The 23,947-nt window shown below is 43.8% G+C and overlaps 2 protein-coding genes across 14 annotated transcripts in view; one reads left to right on the top strand and one right to left on the bottom strand.

Annotated features, from left to right (window-relative positions):
- samd11 (sterile alpha motif domain containing 11) overlaps positions 1 to 1,837 on the top strand; it is a 264,528-nt gene extending 262,691 nt beyond the window's left edge. For all 12 annotated transcript variants that reach the window (XM_069918370.1, XM_069918369.1, XM_069918376.1 and 9 more), the window contains one exon: positions 469 to 1,837. In XM_069918370.1, the coding sequence (XP_069774471.1) occupies positions 469 to 702 (234 nt within the window). In that variant the 3' untranslated portion in view covers positions 703 to 1,837. The remainder of the gene's footprint in view (positions 1 to 468) is intronic.
- A 1,907-nt stretch (positions 1,838 to 3,744) lies between these two features.
- The window catches only part of noc2l (NOC2-like nucleolar associated transcriptional repressor), a 147,271-nt gene continuing 127,068 nt past the window's right edge, over positions 3,745 to 23,947 (bottom strand). For both annotated transcript variants that reach the window (XM_069918378.1, XM_069918379.1), the window contains exons 18-19: positions 10,644 to 10,754; positions 3,745 to 4,402 (exon numbers count right to left, since the gene is read on the bottom strand). In XM_069918378.1, coding sequence (XP_069774479.1) covers positions 4,272 to 4,402; positions 10,644 to 10,754 — 242 coding nt within the window. In that variant the 3' untranslated portion in view covers positions 3,745 to 4,271. The remainder of the gene's footprint in view (positions 4,403 to 10,643; positions 10,755 to 23,947) is intronic.

The raw sequence follows: 23,947 nt of genomic DNA, 5'->3' as shown, positions 1-23,947 counted from the left end.
GTCTGTAGAATCTGGATTTGGGCATTAGATGAACCTGAGCAAGTGGGCCAGTCGCTTATTCGACACAAGTTCCTGGCAGTCTGTTTTATCATGCATTTGAGAAACATAAATTGGAAAATGTTTCAATCCAAATGGCTGTCCCTACTAAATTAGTAAATACCTTCCACTTAAAACAAACCAAAAGGTAAGTCAAGGAGTGAAGTAGCTGTTCATCAGTGGTAAACACGCTGACCAACATGTCCCACCTCACCTGCTGAGTTTCCCCAACACGTTTGTCCCAGGATCTGAAGACTTTCTTGTTTAACTCCATTCTGCCCTAATGTCCCTCATTTTCAATATTTGTCTGCTATCACTGCTGTGAAGATGTTCTCCCTGCCTCAGAAGTGATGTAAGTGACATACGAGCTCCTGTACCTCCCTTGTGTCAGTCTTAGTGTGGAACCTGACCTGTCAGCATTTCTCTCTGCAGGTGGCCAAACGGATAGGGCGGGTATTGTACATGGCTAGCTTCCCGCTGGCAATGCCTCTCCCGCCAGCGGCTCTCAGGCCACCAGAGAGAGACCCCCCTCCCGCCGAGAACCGCCCCTCATCCACCGGCAGCGTGGCCTCACCGTATGGCGGTGTCCAAGCCAGCCGCATCTCGCCAAAACAGGAGAACGGCAGCACCATTGGGCTGGGCGACATTGGCAAGCCGCAGTTGTGATGTTGCCATCCGATCGAGCGATTGCAGCAAGCGTTGTCATCTCCCAGAACCCAAGTATTTATTTGGAGTGCTGATTTTATTGGTTGACTGAGTTTCCTTGGAAACAAATCCCCAGGCTTTCTAAAGATTTCTTCCTTCAAGACGTCAGTCTATACAATCACGCAGCAGAGAGCCTGCCAAAAAAACAAAATTGAAGAAATGCCAAGAGACGAGAGTTTGTCCACATTTGCGCCCTGTCAGAGAAAGGAGCTGGAAGATGTTGTGCAAACCCTTTGTCCTTTTGTTAAGCAGCAGAGGGAGCAAATATCCGGAACAGTGTACTTGTACCAAAAGAAAATTCCATCACAGACCTGAGACTAAGGTTCAACGTTAAAAAGAAAGAACAGATTCCACAAGTACTCAACTCGAAAAGGACCTTGTAGTGTCTATGCATTTGTCCAGTGCTAAACCAAAGATGATGGTGGTTGGTCTGTGTTTACAATACATTTCTGAATGGTACAATAATTTTGGGGTTTTTTTTTGCCTATTGGACAGTTTTAAAAGTGCCTCACTGTAGAGGTGTAATCACTCCTTGTACACACGTGCTCGACAAGACCATGCCTGCACAGGTAACAAAGTTTATTTAAAATGACTGCATCTAAATTTATGGCTATAATCCTGAAACTTGTACAGTGAATTATTTGAACAAAGCTAGTTACAGAAAAACATTTTGGTACTTATTTTTTTCTCCTCCTGTTGTTGTGTAGTTGCACGTTTTTGAATATTTTCGGGTGGGTGGGAAACGGAAACTGCAAAGGGAAGTTCATCTTTTTTTCAAAACTTGGATGAACGGCAATTGTTGCTTTACAGCATTATTGGAGATTTATGTTATTTATGGAGATTTCGTTGGTAGGTTAAATACTGTTTAGTGCAATTTATATAGAGTAATATTCATCGCTGAAAGGGTGATAAATGAATAAGAAAAAAAATTAAAAGTTGTTTCTTTCTATGGTTTCTGCCAAGCTTTCATTTCTCTCCTGCCGTGATAAGCAATGAGAATATGGTGATCTGTAAAATAATTTTAGCCTATTTGTTGATTTGCTTTCATTCCTGTCCTTAACTTTTTGTGAAATAAAATCACCCCGCACCCCCAAAATGTGAAGGTGCGATCTTGGCGTCTTGTTGGATGGTTTTAAGACTGGAAGTAGCCATGTGCCTACAGTGTTCCCTTGTTTGTTTCTCTCCTTTTGTACTCCTCGAGAGTTGTACAAATTCACTGCACCAGACCTAGACCCATGTGTGTGGTGTCAAGTGTATACCTGATGTTTCATGCATCACAGCCGTGCTTTGACATGTTTCTGTAACATCTGTGTCAGCAAAGGAAGACTAATGAGTTGAATGCTGCCTTGGAGATGGGACACAAGGATAACCAACAGTTTCTTCCGCAGAATCTGAGATTACGAGGAACTTCAATGGGACGGACAGCCAGCAGCTCTTTCCTAGGGCAATAATAGCAAACATTGGAGGACATCTGTTTAAGGTGAGTGGGGGAAACGTTCAGTGGTGATGTCAGAGGTAAATTTTACACAGAGAGGCCTGGGTGTCTGGAATGCATTCCTGGGAATGGTGGTGGATAACTGTTGGGCCGGTGACTAGTGGTGTGCCTCAAGGATCTGTACTGGGTCCATTGTTTTTTGTAATATACATTAAGATCTAGATATTGGGGTGGTAAATTAGCTTAGTAAGTATGCAGATGCTACTAAGAGAGGTAGATTTTATGGATAGTGAGGAAGGCTTTCAAACCTTGCAGAGAGACTTGGGCAAGTTAGAAGAGTGGACTGAAAGTTGGAAAATGGAGTTTAATGCTGATAAGTGTGAGGTGCTACATGTTGGTAGGGCGTTAAAGAATGCAAATGAATAGAGAGATGTAGGAATAATGTACACAGTTCCTTACAAGTGGAATCTCAGATGGATAGGGGAATGAAGAAGGCCTTTGGAACGCTGGTCTTTATAAATCAGAGCATAGAGTAGAAGAGTTGGGAGGCAGTGTTAAAATTGTACAAGGCGTTAGTGAGGCCAAATTTGGAATATTATAGGAAGGATGTGATCAAAATAGAGAGAAGATTCACCAGACGATGCCTGGGTTTCAGCACCTAAGTTATAGAGAAAGTTTAAACAAGTTAGGTCTTTATTCCTCGGAGCATAGAAGGCTTGGGATGGAGGGGGAGGCTTTTAACATTTTGAGGGGGATCGATGTGGGAGATTCAAACAAGAGGACATGAGCTGAGAATTAGGGGGCTAAAGTTTATGTACAACACAAGGGGAAGCTTCTTTACTCAGAGAGCGGTGTCTGTGGAATGAGCTTCTGGTGGAGGTAGGTGCAATATTAAGAAAAATTTGGATAAGTATATGGATCTAGAAGGTATGCAGCTCAGTGGGACTGGGAGAGTGTAAGTGTTTCGGCATGGACAAGAAGGGCTGTGATGGCCTATTTCAGTGTTGTAATTGTTATATGGTGGTGAGGCTGCTACAGTCGGGACATTTAAAAATCTTCAATAGACACACAATGTTTGGAATAAATGGAAGGTTATGGGCTGTGAGGTAGGGAAACATTAGATTGTTGTGGAGAAGGTTTATATAGGTCAGCACAACATCGTGGGCTGAAGGGCTTGTAATAGAACATTACAGTACAGGCCCTTTGACCCATGATGTTCTACTGTATTCATGATGCAAAAATAAACCTTCCCTACTTCATAACCCTCTCTTTTTCTTTCATCCACGTGCCTCTCTAAGAGTCTCTTAAATGTCCCTATTGTTCCAGCCTCCATCGGCACCCACCACTCTCTGTGTAAAAAAGACTTACCCCTGATGTCTCACCTGAATTTTCCTCCCTTCATTTTGTACAGATGTTACTTCTGAAAAGGTGTTGACTCTACCTTATCTATGCCTCTCATAATCTTGTAGATCTCGATTATGTCCTATGCAGAATAACCACACGAATTACAATATGAAAAATTAACATGAAAGTAACAAAAATGTCTAAAATCTCTTGAAAACAAAATGTATGGTCTCACCACTGGTTTATTTACCCTCATAAAAAAAATAAACACTATTAGGTGATTACAACCTACAGAAAGATCAGTGTGATAACACCAAGCAATAATAAAATGAAATCACAGATAAAGGCTGTGAAACAAGGTTCAGGACTGACCGTGGGGCTGGTTCTTCGCCGAGGGGCTGGTGTGCACCGACAGGGCAGTCACCCTAATCAATACTTCCGGACTCTTGAGCTGTTGTGATTTCAGATCAACTGAAATTACAAATGACCGAATATTTCTGTGGTTGGTACTTTCGGCACAGGACTGCTAATAAGCTAACCATTTGTAAAATTATAATTTGGTTTAAAGTGTTTTAGTTCTACACACACAAAACAAATGGTCCCAAGATCAAGCTTGTTTCTGTAAAAACAGGTTTTTTGTTGGGCCACATTATTATTTGTGCTCAGAAATATTTGGCCAGGTTGCTCCTTCAGAATGCACCATCTGAAAGAACTCAACAGTCAAATGTTAGGGCAGGAACAGCATATTACATCACTGATCTTCATCAGAAATCTCCAGGTCTTCAACAACATCCTCATCTCCTTCTGCAAGTCCCTCCAACTCTGCATGCGACATCTTCTCAACAGCACAACTAGAACGATTAGGTTCTTCATCATCATCATCTGTGAACAATTCAGTGGTAAATCAATTAGAAAACACATGCACATATTTCTATGACCCATTGTCAATGCTCACTTTGACCACTCAGTTGTGGATTAACAGAGATCTCAGGACCATTACTCTGCCTTTGAACATTAACCTCAGCTAAGACAACTCAGAAGGGTTTCAAAATTCTCACTTGACCCATTTAATTTTTTTTAATTTAAATTTTAGACACATGGCCCATAAGTCCATGCCCCCCAATTAACCTATAACCCTGGTACATTTTGAAGGGTTGAAGGACAGACAGGGGGAGAACATACAAACTCCTCACTGACAGCACCCAGCTCTATGGCACTGTAACAATATTGCAGCTGCCTCAGAACTAGAAAAGGCTGCAAAGTTTACGATGAGGCCAGCCAAGAGGTTAACCGCCATACATAATATTCCCCCCCACTTTGGTTACTGAGAAAATTGATAGAGTTGCTTAGAGTCCTGTATCATCTTTCATCTCATTGTTCAACTGGGTACAACCATAAATTTTTACTAAATGATTTCAATGAAAAATGGAATAAAAATAAAGTTGTTAGAAATATTCAACAGGTCAGCTACGGTATGAGAAACACTTAATGTTTCAGTTTGCGGCCCTTCACCAGAATTGGGAAATAAAGAAAGCAAGTTTGTTTCAGGCAGCAGAAAGTGGGAGAAGAACATCTCCAATTGGGCGAGTTAGTCAGTGAACTGCAGTACCGTCTATATAAATATTTAAAAAACAATCAACATCATACCACAAGTGGCCAGTTTTGATAGAGTCAGAAATAATAAGTTATCCAAGTTGGAGAGTTCCATATTAACATTTTCATTATTGAGAATTGGATGCTAATTGAAATTGTGGTATGGCAGATAAAATGTTCAAACACTCAGCAGGCCAGGCAGTGTTGGTTGGAAAGAGAAACAGGGTTGATATTTCAGCGTGTTATCCATCCATCATCCACACAGCAGCACACTGTTGCATCCCGGGTTCAAATCCAGTGCTGACTGCAAGGAGTTTATATATTCTCCCCGTGACAGCATGGGTTTCCTCCCACTGTTCAAAATGTACCAGGGATGGAGGTCAATTGGGTCTAATTGGGGCAGCACGGGCTCATGGGGTGAAAGGGCCTGTATGTCTAAATTTAAAAATTAAAAATAAAAGCCTGCTGTTCTTGAGAGAAGGGTTTCTTCAAGCATGTGCAGGTTGTTTGGTTCATCATTTGCTCAGATGGACCTTGAATCTGACCAGGAGGCACAATATTAGAAGGAAAATGAGACCTGTATTCACTGGGACACATGGAACTACGTTCTGACCATAAGCTTTATGATACCTGACTGGCCTTGAAGAGGTATCACTTTTGAAATACATTGTTGGAAAGCTAGTTAACTCCAGAGTAACTTACCACAATCAATTATAAATTCACTAAAGGAATCTGCGCACATTTAAAAGAAAGTCCTAAAGCAATCACTCTAATTTATTAGGTCGATCATTTAGGTTTACTCTATTTTTCAGATTAATACAGGATAAATTGCTCAAATTACTTTACCAATTCCTTTCTTCCATAAGCTGTTATTTTAATTGATTTACTTAAACCAGATTTTTTTTTAGAAAAAGTGGATTGGCTCGAGGTGCCCTCCCCTTTGATAGCAAGGTTTCTGTTGGGTGGTTTTCTGTGAGCAGCCTTGCTATGTAGCCTAGTGCTGTTCATCAGCTGCACTGCCAGGGATACTGAAGTGCAGGGGAAAGGAACTTGAGAATAGCATTATACATTTTTAAATTTAGACATACAACATGGAAAAAGGCCATTTCGGCCCATGAGACTGTGGCACCCAATTACACCCAATTATCCTATAATTCCCCCCCACCCCCCCCCCCCAGCACATTTTGAATGGTGGGAGGAAACTAGAGATCCCGGGGAAAATCCACACAGACACAGGGAGAACTTACAATCTCCTTACAGACAATTTGAACCCTGGTCCCGATCGCTGGCGCTGCAACAGCTTTGCGCTAACCACCAGACTAACCGTGCTAATGAATACCACAGTGTGAAATGGTATTGAACTAAAAGGTCCGCAGATGCTGGAGAAACTCAGCAGGGCATGCAGCAGTCATGGGCTAAAGGGTAATTGACATCACGGGGCCTGAGCCCTTTGTCGGGTAGAAGAAATTCAGGAGGGGGCCTGAATAAAAAATTGGGATGAGGAGGAGTAGAGGAGAGCAGAAGGTGGAGCAGGCTAGGCTAACAGGTAAGAGTTATAGATGGATACAGGTGGGAGGGTAGAAGATAAGATGCTGAGTAGGGAGAGAGGGCTGACGGTATCTCCCTGCTAGGAGAAGGAAGGGGGTAAGGTGCATTGTGTATTGCAGCGTGAACTAGACCCCTGAAGTGTGTGAAGAGAATGGGTTACTAAACCTGATCACAGACTTACCTTTCTGTGCCCATCTTTCCATGGAAGGGGTAGATACATTAATTATGAAGAGAGTTTCACAGTGGTCACTTGCAATTCCACCCACTTGGATTCAATCCTGACTGCTATGTGCTGTTTATGTGGAACTTGGACCTTCCCTCGGTGACTGAGAGAGCTTCCCCAGGGTGTTCCTGTTTCCTCCCACATCCCAACTAGAGGGATTTAATTGGCCACTGTGAGCTGCTCTGAGTGTAAGGGAGTGGAGGGGAAATTGGAAGGGTGAGGGTGGTTTATTTGGGAGACAACAGATCGGATTAGCGTCCAGACACAACAGCCAAATGGGTCAATTTCCATGCTGCATGCTCGACGATGATTTTCAAATAATTGATGATTCTAGTTGCAATTGGTTTGACAACATCCATCTTGTCTCAGTGAAGGGGAAGGCATCCAAGAAATGGGTGGTGACCTGGGAGTGCAGGAAAATGGGAATTGGCATCACAGTTCAGCCATCCCACCTCCTCAGAATGAGATGTCAGCTGAGTGAGGGATGAGCTGGGTAATGGCTTCTACCCTCCAAGGGTCAGCATGTCACAGCTATTCCAAGCCAAGCCATCCTTCACACTCCAAAAATTGGAATTAGAACATGCCGGAAACACCCCTGAAGTGGGGAGAAATGTCAGGGCGCTGACCTTTCAATGGAGATTGATAAAATGGTTCCGGGGTTTCAGGCAAAGGTTTTAGTGTGGGTTAGGAATTTCTGACCAGATGTCGTAAATGAATGCAAATTGCAAGCTGTCACAACTCAATGGGAGTGCATCGATTCACTTCCTGAAGTGAGACTGGGGCTGGAGTATTGGGAGTAACTTTGTCACGATGGGTTCTTCAGAGCTAACAACACTACAGTGCGTGCACAGGTACACAGCCACACAACAGTTGCTGCGTGCTCTCCAGATAACAGTCTTTCCAAAAAAATCGCATCCAAGCAGGAAACAACAAACCAGTAAGTCCAATGTAATTTCTTAACATGAAAATGAGGTGATAACCAGGCCATTCAGCCCCACATTCTGCACTGTTATCCAACAACACCGCTCTCCTCCATAAATTCTACAATTCCCTCACTACCTAAAAAACTGCCATAAGGGTGGCGTGGTTAACATAGCGGTCAGCAAAACGCTATTATACCGCCAGCAACCTGGGTTTGAATCCAGCAGTCTGTAAGGAGCTTGTATGTTCTTCCCGTGACTGCGTAGGTTCCCTCCGGGTGCTCCGGTTTCCTCCCACCCTTAAATATGTATGGGGTTTGTAGGTTAATTGGTGTGTTTGGGCAGCATGGGCTCGTGGGCTGGAACGGCCTGTTACCATTTCTAAATTTTAAAAATGTAAATGTGAATAAAGACAAACTACAGGTGCTGGAATCTTGAGCAAACAATGAACTGCTGAAGGGGACTCAGTGGGTCGAGCAGCACCTGTGTCTCCCTCCCCGAATGTAACATTACCCCGGTTTTACTTCCATCTTGATAAGGGGTCCTGAGCGACCCATTTCTACCCATGGATGCTGTCAGTCCTGCTGAGTTAACCCAGCACTTCACTGTTTGAGGAGCCTCCACATTCCCTCACTGGTAGAGAATTCTGAAGATTCCCACACTTTGGGTGAAGAGGTTTCTGTGAGCCCTGGTTTAACACAACCTTCTGTGGGAAATATCACTCTTGCATTTATCTTTCCAAGCCCACTGCGTCTCTTGCCATTTCACCTCTGCAGATCAGTGGATTTAATCCAAGAAAGGCCTGATAGAGCCAGACAGGACCACAACATTCCAGCTATCGTCCCACAGAACTCACTGAAATTCAGTACTGCAGTTAATCCTCAGCCTCATAACTACCGGAAAGACTCTCTTCTGCCAAAGCTTTCTCTTCCCAACATTATTATAAATTAAATGCTATAAATAATAAACTATATCAATAATTTCATAAACAAGATGATTTAACCAACTGACTTGGTCATCATAAAATTACCCATACACTCTCCCACTCATTCCTACAAATCTCTATCTCGATGCAAAGACAAGCAATGAGAACTAATTGCTCTTGTATTAAAAACTGGAATCTAATAAATGTCACAGGAGAAGCTCACACACCTAATCCCCCATTATTACACCAGGATTCTAATACTAACACTGGTGTGCGCTGGGAGAATGGTGCTAAGAGGGGTCGGGCAACAAGAAAGATGCCTGGACCATGCAGGCCAGTGACCATTCTCACCCTTCACTCCCTCCACCACGTTATCTAAAAACTCCTCCCAAAACTATGAGCAACTAGAGAGGACGAGGGATTTCACCATGAGATACCTCACCGTGGCTAGATCGAACTGCTGGCACTCCTAAGTCAACAGCACAGCAGGAGCACCTTCACCAGAGGAAGGGGGCCAGATGAAGAAGCTGGGGGGAGGGGGGGGCACTAGGAGTCGTACAGAGAAGGCCCTTCGACCCAACTTGTCCATGTTGACCAAGCTTCATTGGCAGTCTGAGCAGTTTTAAACATTTTCCAGGGAATGGAGGAAAGTTGAAATAATTTAAAAAAATATATTTACAGCACGGCAGAAGCCAGTTCCAGCCATTTTAAATCCATGCCACTTCATTACACCCAAATTAACTGCAACCCCCATATGGTTTTGGAGTGTGGGAGGAAACCAAAGCTTCCAGGGAAAACCAACACAGGTCACTGGGAAAACATACAATTAGACAGTGTGCCAGATTCAAACCAGTGCCACAACAGTATTGTGCTAACCACTGGGTGTGCCAGGCAGTTGATTCAGACAGGATGGAGACTCACCACAGCAGCAAGGAACAGCAACAGTGTTGTGCTGGGCTAATAACATTCTCCAAAAACTGCCTAGAATGTTCCCAATGCATGAACTCCCCATTAATTAAATTTCATTAAATTAGGTCATGTCCAAGAAGCCACGGGATTGGTGTAAAACCCCACTAATGTGCTGGTGGAAAATAGTTATGGAACTATTTCAGCATGAAACAGACCATTTGGCCCATTAAGTCCATACTGACCATCACCTACCTATTTAAACTGACCCTATTTCAAAGCTCCCATATGCTCATCTTCTACCACTATCCTACACAGTGAGGCTAATTTACAGATTAAAAACACAGAAATGCTGGAAGAACTCAACAGGTCTCACAGGGGTTCAGAGGAGATAAAAATATGTAACTGATGTTTCAGGATTGACGCTGTGAGACCTGCTGAGTTCCTCCAACATGTCCGTATTTTTAATACCATCGCAGCGTCTGCAGACTTTCGTGTTTCACTTCAATTTACATGTGCCAATTAATGCACCAACCTGTACACTACTGGGACGTGGGAGGAAACTGGAACAACAGGGGGAAGCCTGTGAAATGAGGATGGTCGGGTAGCACCAGAAGGTATGGATCGAACCCGGGGCAGATGCACTAACTGTTGCGTGGTTGCTGTGGTTGTTACCGCTGTCCTTACCTTATCGGTATACTCCCGGAATGACTGAAGATCCGAACCACTCCGAATGATCAAGGATACAGGTAAACACAGAAATCTGCAGGTGCTGGAGACCAGTACGCTACGCAAAAGTGCTGGAGAAACTCAGCAGGTCATGCAGCAACATTCTACTTTCTAAGGACACTGCGTGACCTGTTGAGTTTCTCCAATGCTTCAGGATACAATCGGGGATGAACAGTAAGTGTCTTAAATTCAAGTTCAAATCCTATTAACAAATTTAAAAAAACAAAATGCAAACAACATAGTCTGAAACTTCGAAAAGGAAACATTCATATATCATACCGTCCGATTCATCTCCAAAAGACAACTCATCATCTTCACCCTCCTCTGCATCGTTACTGCTCATGTCGGACAGATCCTGTATGACGTCTTCATTATTGCTCACTGAGGCATCTGGAAGTAAGACAAAAGGAGATCAGCAGAGTGATATACTGCTTGTCAGAATTATGGAGATGGTATGCTACTATTCCCATCTTGACTGTGTTCAAGCACAGAAGTCCGTTGTTTCACACCGCATCCCGGTGAAATTTCCGGGAATTCAGGCCCTCCTGGGCCTTTCACACCATGGTCCGAGTTCCCGGGAATTTGCCCTCCTTGGTAATTATAACCGGATTAAGATTTATGTACAGCATAGATTGAGCCCTTCAGCCTCTGTTTTTGTTGTGCCAACCTATATAAACCTTTATAAGGGACTGTGAGAAAATGATAGCAATAAATAGCAATAGCGGACAATTTTGAAACGGGATGGGAAAGTTGGTAGCGCTATCGCACACAATTTATTCAGCATGGAACAGTTGGTAGTGTACAATTTATAAATACCGTGGGAAAAAGCAATGGCAGACCTCCCTCCCAGAATTCTGTACGGCAGAGAAAGGGCTAGATGTACGGATGCATACATGGAACACTCATGGGGCAGTTTCTCTGCCGCACAGCATTCTTGGAAGTCAGATTCGCCATTGCTTTTTCCCCCATGATCTTTATAAATTGTGCGCTATAGTGCTACCAACTTTACCATGCAGTTTAAAATCCCATGCCAATTGTTGGCTATTGCTATTTATTTCCTTTCTCTCTCTCTCTCTCTCTCCCGCTGCAACTTTCCACCAGCAAAGTTTATACCTTCATTTTAATCTATTCTTCCTTCACATTCCTGCACTCACACATTCTGTTCCAGAATGTAATTGCCCATTCTACACTTGCCTGATTGTAACGCCAGCATCTGCAGATGCCGGGGATTGTACAAAGGGTTGAGACAGTCAATCCTCCAGCATGAGAAGATGTCATCTCACGCCAGCTTTGAGAAGATTTTCATTTCACACTAGACCCATTTTAGGCCAATTGGCCGTTAATTCCTGGAAACACTTGGAAGTGTGAAAGGAGTTAATGATGCTCTCGACCTACTGAGTTCCTCCAGCAGATTGATTCTTTTTTATGCTCAAAATTCCAGCATATGTGGTCTCTTGTGTGTCACCTCAAGATATGGATTCAGGTCCTGCTCTCACACATTAGAGGCTGATTCTGGCATTGCCAGTGCAGGGGAAAATCGCTGTACTATAAGGTATAGGAGCAGAGTTGGCCTTTTGGCCCATCAACTGATGACACTTTACACACTCACAGGATAATAGTAAGTGCAACCTTCCATCCGTCAGTCGGTCGCTTGCTAGCTCCCTCCCCCCACATGATTAATTTTGTTCAAATATAAAACCATAATACATTGATCAGGGTTTAGAGCAGGTCCACCATCGCTTGATGCATCATAATGTCACAGGGGATGGCTCCTTGCAAGTGTGAACGCATGCAGTGTCCCAGTTAAGAGTGGTCACGTGTGAACAGCGAAACGCCGATTCCTATCCCGGGACACTGAACGGCCGATTTAGTGGGTTGCAAGTGTAAAAAGTGCTAGTGGAAGTAAAAGAATGGTCCACGTTTTGGGTCGAAACCCTTCATCAGGATGGTGGTTAGTACGTTGTACCCTGACTTGTCAGTGCTGGGTAACCAATTCATTAATTGGGACCTTCACCTTTTCTCCTGTGATGCTTTAACAAAAACCTATTCTGATGTTGTAAACAATAGGTGTTTCAAATACACCAGAGATTCTGTTGTATAAAAATCCGCAATGTTTAAATATCAAATCGGTTGATACACAGATTAGCAAGTCACGGGGGATAATCTTCAATAATTGCATCTCCTAGAGTTGTTAAGTAAAGCAACAGCACAAAGGTAGCTCGATGCAATTTAATTAAAGAGATATTAAACCTTTACGCATTGGGAGTCCCCAGGGCGCGGCTCAATTTAATGATACTGATATCAGATGGTAGAACCATAGAACAATTCAGCCCAGAAACAGGCCTTCTAGTCTGTGCTGAACTATTATTCTTGCCTAGTCCCAATGACGTGCACCCAGTCCAGCTTCAGTTTAACTCTTCCCTGGTCACTTGGTGAAAACAGGAGGTGGAGGGGACGATCCCAAGTAAACCATTCCAAATAAGTTAATCCAGTCACCAAATCGGAGGTCTATTGAGCTTCTTTCATGAGCAGAATGACCCACTCTCCACTGGGGTGGTGTTGCTGGCAACTCACTGGTATTCTAGTCATGACTGATAAGATACAAGATCTATATATTGAGATTAGTCAGTCTTCAAGAATCCGTGTGCAATTGGTTGAGAATGCTGCAGCCAAGCTCCTGACAGGTGCTAAGAAGAGGAATCATATCATTCTTATTCTGACCTCCCTCCATTGGCAGCCAGTACAGATCAGAATTGATCTTAAAAGTTCTCTTGTTTGCTATAAAGCCCTTAATGGGTTAGCCTCCTCTCATAACACAGATCTCCTAATTCCTCATTCCACTTTAAGACACCTCAGGTCGGCTTATTTGGGGCGCTTGGTTGTTCCGTGCTCAAATCGTAAACTCAGAGGAGATCGCCCCTTCACTATTGAGGATGTGGAGCTTGTTTGTCTTATGGTAGACAAAAGACGAAGTATAGACATAAGAGCTTCCAACAGCTATCAGGCTCTTGAACCACCCCGTGCTACTCCACCTGTAATCTGCTCTAGGACAACCAAAAGATCTGGTTGCAGTACAGAAACGTCACTTATATTTTCTTGCACTAACTGAAACTGAATATTTATCTACCTATCCTTTTATATTTATTACCTTTTTGTTTTTCACCACATCATGGTAATTTAATTCACGCTATTGCTGTTGGTGCAGCTTACATACTGATGTGGCTGCAACAAATGAGGCTTATGGTCCATCTGTACATTGTACTTATGTGCATGACAATAAACGCTCACATCACCTGGGACTGCATCCTTTCAAATCAGGCAATTTTTCAGTGATGTACCCCTTGTGGAACTGTAAGCCAACCACTAAGGCTAAAAGCTTTGGTGCTTTGATGCATTTTCTGTTGCTAAGTCATTGCTCTTCTTCATTGTAACTTTCACAACACAATGACAGGACAGGAAAAGAGTCGTGAACTCAGCCAGCACCATTACGGGCAACAGTCTCCACTCCATCAGGAACATCTACAAGAGGCAGTATCATAAGAAGGCAGCCTCTATCCCCAAGGACCTTCACCACCCAGGCCATGCCCTCTTCACACTGCTACCATCAGGAAGTACAGGAGCCTGAAGACAAACACCCAGTGGCACAAAAACAGCTTGTTCCCCTCTGCCATCAGATTTCTGAATGGACAATGAACCACAGACACTACTTCACATTCTCTTCTACACTCCCAACACTCTCTGTGTGAAGAGGTTCCCCCTAAACTTGTCCCCTTTATCCCATATTGTCTAAGTTGCATCTTACCTAATCTCAGTGGAATGACATTGGCTGTGGGGGTGAAATTCCCCAACGGTTGGATCTTCAAAAATATGATTTTTTTTTTCTATTCCTTGGCTCTTTATTTCTCGATCACTTTTTGCTTCGGAATGTGAGCGATGAAGAATGCTTTAATCTGAACCATCTCGAACGTCACAAACAGATCAAGGTGAAATTCCACTCCCGCTATCTAAAATAAAATTCTATACTAATGAAAGGTTTGAAAGATCCCCAATAGATGTTAAATTATTCAGCACATTCTGTCAATAATGACTTTCAAATAGGAGAAAGATTTTTTTTAAATTAATTGGAAATGAATTGTAGTAAAGCCAAGTACTAGGATACATGCCAGAGCAAGATGGGCTGAGTGGCCTTACTCAGTTGTTCTAACCAGAGATCGTACTTTGGTGATTGCTGTTACCCATAAATAGCCACAACTGAGCAGTGCTCAATTCTATTTGCAAGCCCTCAGTGGATACAGCAGCCCATGACTGTAGGCAGCAAGACCTGGGCAACACAGAACAGTACAAAACAGGTACAGGCCCTGCAGCTCACATTTCTGTGCCAACATGATGCCCAAACTGAACTTAACCTCTGCTGCTTGAAATTAGGCACAGTCAGACAAAAGCTGATACAGTGGTCACTAACGTCCATATTACAACAGTGCCAGGCGAAGACCGTAAAATCTAACCATCTGACGACCTTCAAATGGAATCACCCCTACTGAGAACCGCACCAAAAATATCCAGGCCACTCAGCTGACCCAGCCATAGGAAGACCGAGGCTGGAAGAGCACGTTGGGCTTTGGGCATTCCTGCAGTGAATGGCTCAAATTCCAAAACCTTCTTGCATCTACAAGGCCCCATTCGGAAGCACGATGATACACTCTCCACTTGTCGTGTTAACAGCTCTCAAGAAACCCAACACCAGACATAGCCAAGCAGCCCATGATCCATACCCTGTCAACCATTCTTAACTTTCTCTATGACAGGCACAGTGATGTATACTGCAGCTATTGACAAAACGCACGGCAAGCTAGTCCAAAGTAAAACACGAAAGTCGGCAGACACCATGATAGAAGTAGAAGCTCAGCAGGTCAAACCATGTACTTTATGTAGCAAAAGTAAAGAAACATAATCAATGTTCCAGATTGAGCCCTTCATCAAGGTATATGCACAAGTTGTTTCACCTCTACTTCCCAAATCTGTGACCTCAGGGCAGCAAATGCACGAGAACACAATATCCTGCTTTGGATCCAGTCATTCATTCTTGCTGGGAGGGGGTGTGGAAGGAGAGGAAGGGGTGGGAGAAGGGAGGGGGTGGGAAAAGGGAGGGGGTGGGGGAGGAGGGAGGAGAAAGGGGAAGGAGCAAGTGTTGTGAGGGATGGGAAAGAGAAAGGAAGGGGAGAGGGAGAGAGAGAGAGGGGTGAGAGGAGATGGGGAGGGAGAGAGACTCAAGATATTGCAATCAATGTACCATTTTGGCATCTGCCTACCAGCCTGTGTTCACCTACAGCCTATTACTCGAACCCAGAACTGCAGACAAATTAAGCACATAACACAAGAATGAAACTGAATTTATAAACAAAGAAAATGCCAGATTAAATGAATGATGAAATCTAACCTGATTTTATCCTCAGTGGGAAGTGGTGAATGGGGAGGGGAGGATCAATGCTGATCTGCCAGAGTCTCGATCATGTTCAATTCCATGTGATGATCATTCTATCCAGGGCCAGGCAGAATACCAAATGGTACTAGTACTTTAAACAATATTGCTAATTTTAATGCATTTTCTCCATCAAAAGACAAAATATTCCCCAAGCAGAGGGAACATGGAAATCTGATCTTCAATTTGATGCAATGCTTTAGTAAATATAAATCACTGTTATGTAGCAGAGTTAAATCCACTCTCCGTGGTCAACCGTTCATTATTACATCTCGACTCAAGTCAGATGGGGTTCCCCATGGACGTCACTATAGACAGCTACTTGGGATCAAGGAGTCAAACGGGATTTGTACACCTCCAGAGTGAGGAGTGGAGGGCAAGCAGGAATCAGAGCAAGTTCTCAAGCCATATTTCAGTTCTAACTGGATGTGGCAATTCAGTGGGCTAATGAAAAATACATGCACCATTCTCTGATGGTTAGATACTGACAGTTTGCTTGAAATTTATTGTCCACCAATTTCATTACGAAAAATGAACTGGCTTCTCCAATATTAGATTCTGCGGAAGATGATGAACAGAATTCAATTCCGATCTCCCAGGTAAACTTTTAACAAGCCAGCGATCGTGGTGGTTGCAATTGAGGAGACAAGGGAAAAGTGCTGCTTATTGATTTGGACTGAATGTAGAAATTACACCCACCATCCAAAAGCACAATACAGAACACTGCAGCACAGAAGCAGGCCCCTCAACCCATCTTGCCCATGGCATACTAGTATTTTAATCTTGTGCCATTGACCTGCACCCATTCTTAACTTTCTCTACGACAGGCACAGTGATGTATACTGCAGCTATTGACAAAGCGCACGACAAGCTAGTCCAAAGTAAAACACGAAAGTCGGCAGACACCATGAGAGAAGTAGAAACTCAGCAGGTCCCTCCATGCACCTCTCCCATCCATGTACTGATCCATATTTTTCTTAAATGTCAAAATTTAGCCTACATTCACCACTCCAGCTGGCAACCCGTTCCACGCTCCCACCACTCTCTGCGTGAAGACGTTCCCCCTCACGTTCCCTTTCAATCAAATCAGATGAAATTTTCTGTAGCGAAGTATGGCTTTTAAAGTTGCAAAGAATAGGTTACATCAAGAGAGCAGGATGCAGAGGTTTGGGAGATCAGCTGTGCTCTAACTATCATGCACATTAAAACTCTCTGATTGATTGGAAACCCTAATGGTTCCAAATCTTGCAATCCAGTGCCATTTGTTTCCTTGTGTTCCCTTTTAGCTCACCGAGTTTGCTGGAAAATTTATTACATGCAGATTTCAGATTTATTATTAGAGACATACATGACATCACATACAACCTCAAGATTCTTTTTACTGCAGGTATGGGTGACTTACTGGGCAGTGCAAAAAAGCTATGCACATTGTACATATGCAAACAAACTCACTGTGCAATACAGGGGGGGGGGGGGGGAATCAATAAAGTGCAAAAGAAAGAGCCCTTAAATGAGTCCTTGATTAAGTTAGTTGTTGAGGAGTCTGATGGTGGAGGGGGAGCGAGTCTTGTGGCTCCTATACCTCTTCCCTGATGGCAGCAGCGAGAACAGAGCATGTGCTGCACGGTATGGAAAGATTCATGTCCAGATGCATCACTGCATGGGACAGGAACTGCTCTGCCCAAGACCACAAGAACCAGCAGAGAGTTATGTATATAGCACAGACAATCACGCAAACCAATTTCCCCTCTGCCAAATCCATCAACATCTCCCAATGCATCTATAGGCCTGCCAACATAAATTAAAGGGCCCGTCCCACCCACTCTCCCCTGCTTCTGAGCAGCAGTAGATAAATGGGTTTGAAAACACAAACCTGCTGTTTAAGGGACAGTTTCTTCCTGCTATTATCAGGCTTTTAAGTGAACCACTCATTGGCAAACTATTATGATCCTGCACTGTGTTTAACTGTAATTCACAGAGATTGTTGGGTACATGAAATGTGCTGCCGCCAACAGTGACAGAAGCAGGTACAATAGTATCTTTAAAGAGACTCTACTGGACAGGAACATTGAACAGAGAAGAATGGGAGAGGGTTATGCAGTTGGGAAATTCGAGGCAGTTGTTAGGGTAGGGTATGAGGTCAGCACTACACTGTGGGCTGAAGGGCCTGTACTGTACTGTAGATTTCTATGTTCTATATTTTTCTCTACATATCACCCTTGCAACACTATATTCTGTATAAACTGGTGTGATTCAGGTACAAGTGCTTCCTGGTCTCTCTGCACAACAGCAAGATCTGTCTTCATCTATGGCAACTGAGCTTCTGTGGCTCAGTGATACATTCCATACTCAAAGTATCAATGCAGTCATACATCAAGTTAGGGCTAAGAGGATTAGATCTTCAATAGAACATTACAAATAAGAAACAGGCCCTCCTGCCTATCTAGTCCCTGCTGAACTATTATCCGCCTGGTCCCATCGAGCTGCACCAGACTATAGCCCTCCATACCCCACCCATCCAAGTTTCCAAAATAACACCCGTGTCAGTTTCATGGTGGAATGGGACTGATGGCATTCTATTATTGGCTCAATTGTCCAAATGGCGCCCTTTTGCAGTGCAGGAATTCTTGGATTCTCGTGTTTCTAAGAGCGCGAGGGCAGATTCTTGGCCCTTCTGCTCGAAATTTATTTATAGTATCTCCATACATTGATTTCAAATTGACTTAGTATAATATTACATAATAGATACTAAATAATTTTCAAATTTTCACCCCCCCCCCCCACCTCCCCTAACCCCTTAGGAAACCACCTTGTGGTGGTTAATTCCCAAAAACCCAAATGGGTGTGGTATAAACCACAAGTGGCATATGACTTTCGGGAGCAGAAGTACCACCCCCCCACCCCCCCAGGCAGACAAAATACACGTATAAACCGAAAAATCATCATTTCTTATATCCATAAAACCCCGGTCCATCAATTTAACCAATCTTATTCATAAACTCTTTTTTTTGAAAATCCAAACTTGATATTAAATTTTGCACCCTTACCACCCTCCCAACACTGAGTTAAACATTGTTTACAATCAATAAAAGTTTTTTTTAAATTTTTTTTTTCAAGTCTTCCTGAATTTCATCCACTGAATTAAAACACCTCTGAACATCCCAGTTCAACACCGAATCTTCCATTCTTCTCAGTCTCAAGTTGAATTTGTAGCTTACTTTCAAAAATAGTTTTTTTTTCAAATCTTTTAAAATTTTCTTGAACATAATTCCTTCGGTCTTGATCTTCTAAAGCATCAATGTTATTCATCAGTTCTTTCTTCTGTGTTTCCCAATTTAATACCAAATTTTCCACTTTGTCAATCTTCTCAATGTTAAGTTGAAATTATTGTTTATTTTCAAGAAAAACTTATTCAAAAATTTTAACTCTTCTTGGACATGGCTCCTTCGACTTTAATTTTATAAATCATCAATCTTGTTCAGTTTCTTTCTACTGAATTTCCAAATTTAATAATAAAGTTTCTGTTTTTTCCAATTTTCTCAATATTAAACTGATCTTGTTGTTTAGTTTAAAAAAAACCTTTTCAAAACTATTAAAATCTGTTTGCAATGTATGCATACTCACAGATAATAAATTCACTCTTCCAATATTCCATCCAAAAAAAAATCACTGATAAACCTTACTGCAGGTCAAGGAGTTCCATATATATATTTATCTTCAGAAAATATTTCAAATCAACATTCGTCGCCATCTTTCAAAAAGGAGTCCGAAATCAACTTTAGTAAGTTCTGTTCTTGAGAAAATTCCAGCACCAACTCCGGCTCTGTCTGGGCAAATAGGTCAAATTTCTTCCAAAGTCAAAGAATGTAATTTTGTTCTGTATTTATAGATAATAAATTCATCCTTCCGATATTCCATCCAAAAAAAATCACTAATAAACTTTAATGTTATCTGGATTTTTAAAACTCACGGGCAACCAATGCCAATTACTGCAATTTATCTTCATAAAACATTTCAAATCAATATTCATCACCATCTTTCAGAGGGGTGTCCAAGGCCAGCTTATCCGACAGTCCAATTAATGAGCTCCGTTCTTAAGAAAATTCCAGCCTTGACTCCGTGGTTCTGTCTGGGCAAGTAGGCCGAGTTTCTTCCAAAGTCGGAGAGTGTAGTTTTGTTCTGTATTTGAACTCTATTTTCCTTAATCTTTGTTGCCATTTTAAACATCTTTCAGAGGGGTGTCCAAGGCCAGCTTATCCGAAAGTCCAATTAATGAGCTCTGTTCTTAAGAAAATTCCAGCCTTGACTCCATGGTTCTGTCTGGGCAAGTAGGCCGAGTTTCTTCCAAAGTCGGAGAGTGTAGTTTTGTTCTGTATTTGAACTCTATTTTCCTTAATCTTTGTTGCCATTTTAAAATAAAAACAATTGATAAACAAAACAAAGACTTTTAACAGAAAAGAAATATTCTTAAAACGGGTATTTATATAACTGCCTGGGGGAGACCGGGAATGCACGTCCGCTCCCTACGCCATCTTGCCACGCCCCCCCCTTGGCCCTTCTGCTCGTTCAGTCATCCAACTCCTTCAGCCCTTGGTTCCCTCAGCTTTCTAAACACCAAACTAGTGACCAGCTGTAGGTCCTCACGGAGAGGATTCCAATGGCAACCTATGAGAAGAAATCTCTCATCTTCATCAAAATGTCCAACGTATTCTCCCTGGATCTGAACGGTCCAGATGCAGTGGTGCTGAGGCTGGAGACTTAGCCCGCAGCTATCGGAGTGGAGTTTGCATGTTCACTCTGTGATGGTGTGGCTCCCCTGCTACCCACGACTGTTCTGGTCTCCTCCCCCAACCCTAAGGCTGTGAGGCTCGATGGGTCATGAGTCAGTTTCACTTGGTGACCACTTGTGTGTCTGCAATTGACCAAATCTGAGGGGAGAGAATATGGGAGGTGGGGGTGGGGGGGGAATATTGGCCACAGGGGAAAATTGGGAGGGGACATGATTGCTCTGATCTGCATGGCCTCTTTCTATATTATGTAGAAATAAGCTCCCAGGGACAGTGGTCGTGTTGAGAAGTCCACAGTGAGAGTTTGTGCTGACTGAGCACATCTGATGTTTCATCTCAGTCTCCACTCTTAGATCTTCTCCGGTTTTATGCTGGTCTCTCCTCTCCCTCCGCGATGCCAGAATCACTCATCGGATGCCTACAACTACGTCCTTACTGAAGGGCTCAATCTAGGCTTGAAGTTGCATCTCACGTCCCTGCGAGAGTTCTTAAATCCATAATACCCTTCACTTCATAAATCACCTTCTTTTAATTAGCAGCTTGCCCAATGAAATAACACTCCCATGTATCATTTTTCGCTCACAGCGGAGATATCTTTCCGGAAAGGTGGCCTTCTTTCTAAATGCAGCCTGGTGCATGATCACCTTTGAAAGGATGTGAGGGAGGACTTGGGATTTGAGATGGGCTCGGTAACGGTGGGCTGCATGGCCTTGCACTCCCCCATCAGACTCAATGAAGGAATCTTACTTTGCAACATTACAGTAAAATCCCTGGTGTCTGAAATTCAAGCCACAGGCAAAAGAAATCCGTATATTAGACTTACCCGTGAGCAGAACTCAGTGGATGGTGAGGTAGCGGATAGGTTTTACTAAGTCTTAAACAACCAGAAAATACACCCATCTCCTCCTGTACTGCAGTTTGTTTACATTTCTCTCTTTTGTATATGATCTTATCTTGCACTACCAATAAGTAGAAATTCAGGCTGGCCTTCAGAGAAAAAAAAATCTTAGCATTGTACGTGATGTGATGGCATGCATGCACTTTTGGCAATAAATCTGAACTTTGACATTTTTCAAGATTCTATCTATACATCCGTTTGCTCCCCATATCGCAATGGCGTGCGGGTAGGGGTCCTGTGATCACATTGTCATTTGGTGACAAACCTGTTATCTGTCCCCTAAATCGACCCACACCGCTCAATACTGTTTAATTGAGATTCAGAACCCTGAGAGAAGAGCTTCTTTGGATCGTAGGATTAGTGGATGACGTGAGCCCAACACACTTACCAAGTACATTCCTACTTTAATCTTGTTTTTAATTTAGATCTACAGCACGGTTATAGGCCCCTCTGGCCCACAAGTCCGCACAGCCCAAATACAGTACACTCAATTAACCTACTAACCCTGCATGTTTTGGAATGTGGGAGGAAACCAGAGCACCCAGAGGAAATCCACTCAGACATATGGAGAACTCACAAACTCCACATGACAGCGCCGGATTCACATACGGGCTGCTGGCACTGTAATAGCACTCCGCTAATTGTGCCGCGACAGAACATAAATTTTTAATAGGAACTATTCACAAGCAAAGGACTATATGACAGCAACAACTGAAATTTATGTAACACGTACAACATGGCTGAAATACCTGAGACATTAACAAATGAGATATGTATAGCCACAGTATAACCGATTAATGAAGTAGGTCACCTTAAGGGAGGTGCAGAGAGGCTCAGATAGGGAGAGGGGGAGGAAGGAGAGGGAGAGGGGAGGAGGGAGAGGGGAAAGGGGAGGAGGGAGAGGGGAGGAGGGAGAGGGGAGGAGGGAGAGGGGAGGAGGGAGAGGGGAGGAGGGAGAGGGGAGGAGGGAGAGGGGAGGAGGGAGAGGGGAGGAGGGAGAGGGGAGGAGGGAGAGGGGAGGAGGGAGAGGGGAGGAGGGAGAGGGGAGGAGGGAGAGGGGAGGAGGGAGAGGGGAGGAGGGAGAGGGGAGGAGGGAGAGGGGAGGAGGGAGAGGGGAGGAGGGAGAGGGGAGGAGGGAGAGGGGAGGAGGGAGAGGGGAGGAGGGAGAGGGGAGGAGGGAGAGGGGAGGAGGGAGAGGGGAGGAGGGAGAGGGGAGGAGGGAGAGGGGAGGAGGGAGAGGGGAGGAGGGAGAGGGGAGGAGGGAGAGGGGAGGAGGGAGAGGGGAGGAGGGAGAGGGGAGGAGGGAGAGGGGAGGAGGGAGAGGGGAGGAGGGAGAGGGGAGGAGGGAGAGGGGTGGAGGGAGAGGGGTGGAGGGATGGAGGGAGAGGGGAGGAGGGGAGGAGGGAGAGGGGGAGGGAGGGAGTGGGGAGGAGAGGGGGAGGAGGGAGAGGGGGAGGGAGAGGGGGAGGGAGAGGAGAGGGAGAGGAGAGGGAGAGGGGAGGAAGGAGGGAGGAGGAAGAGAGAGGGAGGGGAGGGCCAACACAAACATAGACATACATATATACACACAAACACACACATATCCATTGCTCACTCCCACAGATACGTGCACTCACATGCCCTCCCCCCACCCAGTCACTGTCTACACATGCATGTGTGTGCATGCCACCTAGTTTGTGTGCACACACCCACGCTACCTTCTGAGTATGCACACATCTGCCATCCTATGCACATGCACACGTACACATGTGCACTTTCCATCTTTCACCCCCAACAGTTCCTCCAGTTCACCAAGTGCTGGCCCTCGCACACTCTCCTAACCCATACCGCCACTTTCCAAGTACATAGGAAATCAGGACTAAATGTGTTCATGACTGATAGAGCTAACATAGAGAAGTTCTTGGTCTTGTGCAGTAGGGATACAATGCTGCACCAATGCTTTGCACCGACTCCAGCATTTGATTGTACATTGTGGAAGAACAGAGGGACCTTGGAGTCCAAATTCATAGATCTCTCAAGGTTGCCATGTAGGTTGATAGGGTAGTTAAGAAGAATTATGGTATGCTGGCCTTGATTAGTTGGGACATTGAGTTTAAGAGCTGTGAAGGCAATATTGCAGATCTACAAAACTCTAGTTGGACCACACTTGGAGTATTGGGTTCAGTTTTGGTCGCCTTATTACAGGAAGGATGTAGCAGCTTTGAACAGGGTGCAGAAGAGGTTTACCAGGATGATTGGAGAACATGTTTTATGAGGCAAAGTTTACAGTGCTAGGACTTTTCTCTTTGGAGAAAGATGAGAGGTGAACAAAAATGAATGGGAAAATAATAGGACTGAGAAGTTTTTAAAAACTTAAAGAAGACAACTAAGGAGATTAGCAAGGATTATCAAGTAATACCAGAGGATACTAAAAGCTTTT

This window comes from Narcine bancroftii, chromosome 2 (assembly GCF_036971445.1).
Source record: "Narcine bancroftii isolate sNarBan1 chromosome 2, sNarBan1.hap1, whole genome shotgun sequence".
In the NCBI taxonomy this organism is placed as follows: Eukaryota; Metazoa; Chordata; class Chondrichthyes; order Torpediniformes; family Narcinidae; genus Narcine; species Narcine bancroftii.
Note: the sequence above shows the minus strand (reverse complement) of the source record. Positions and strands in the feature narration are given on the sequence as shown.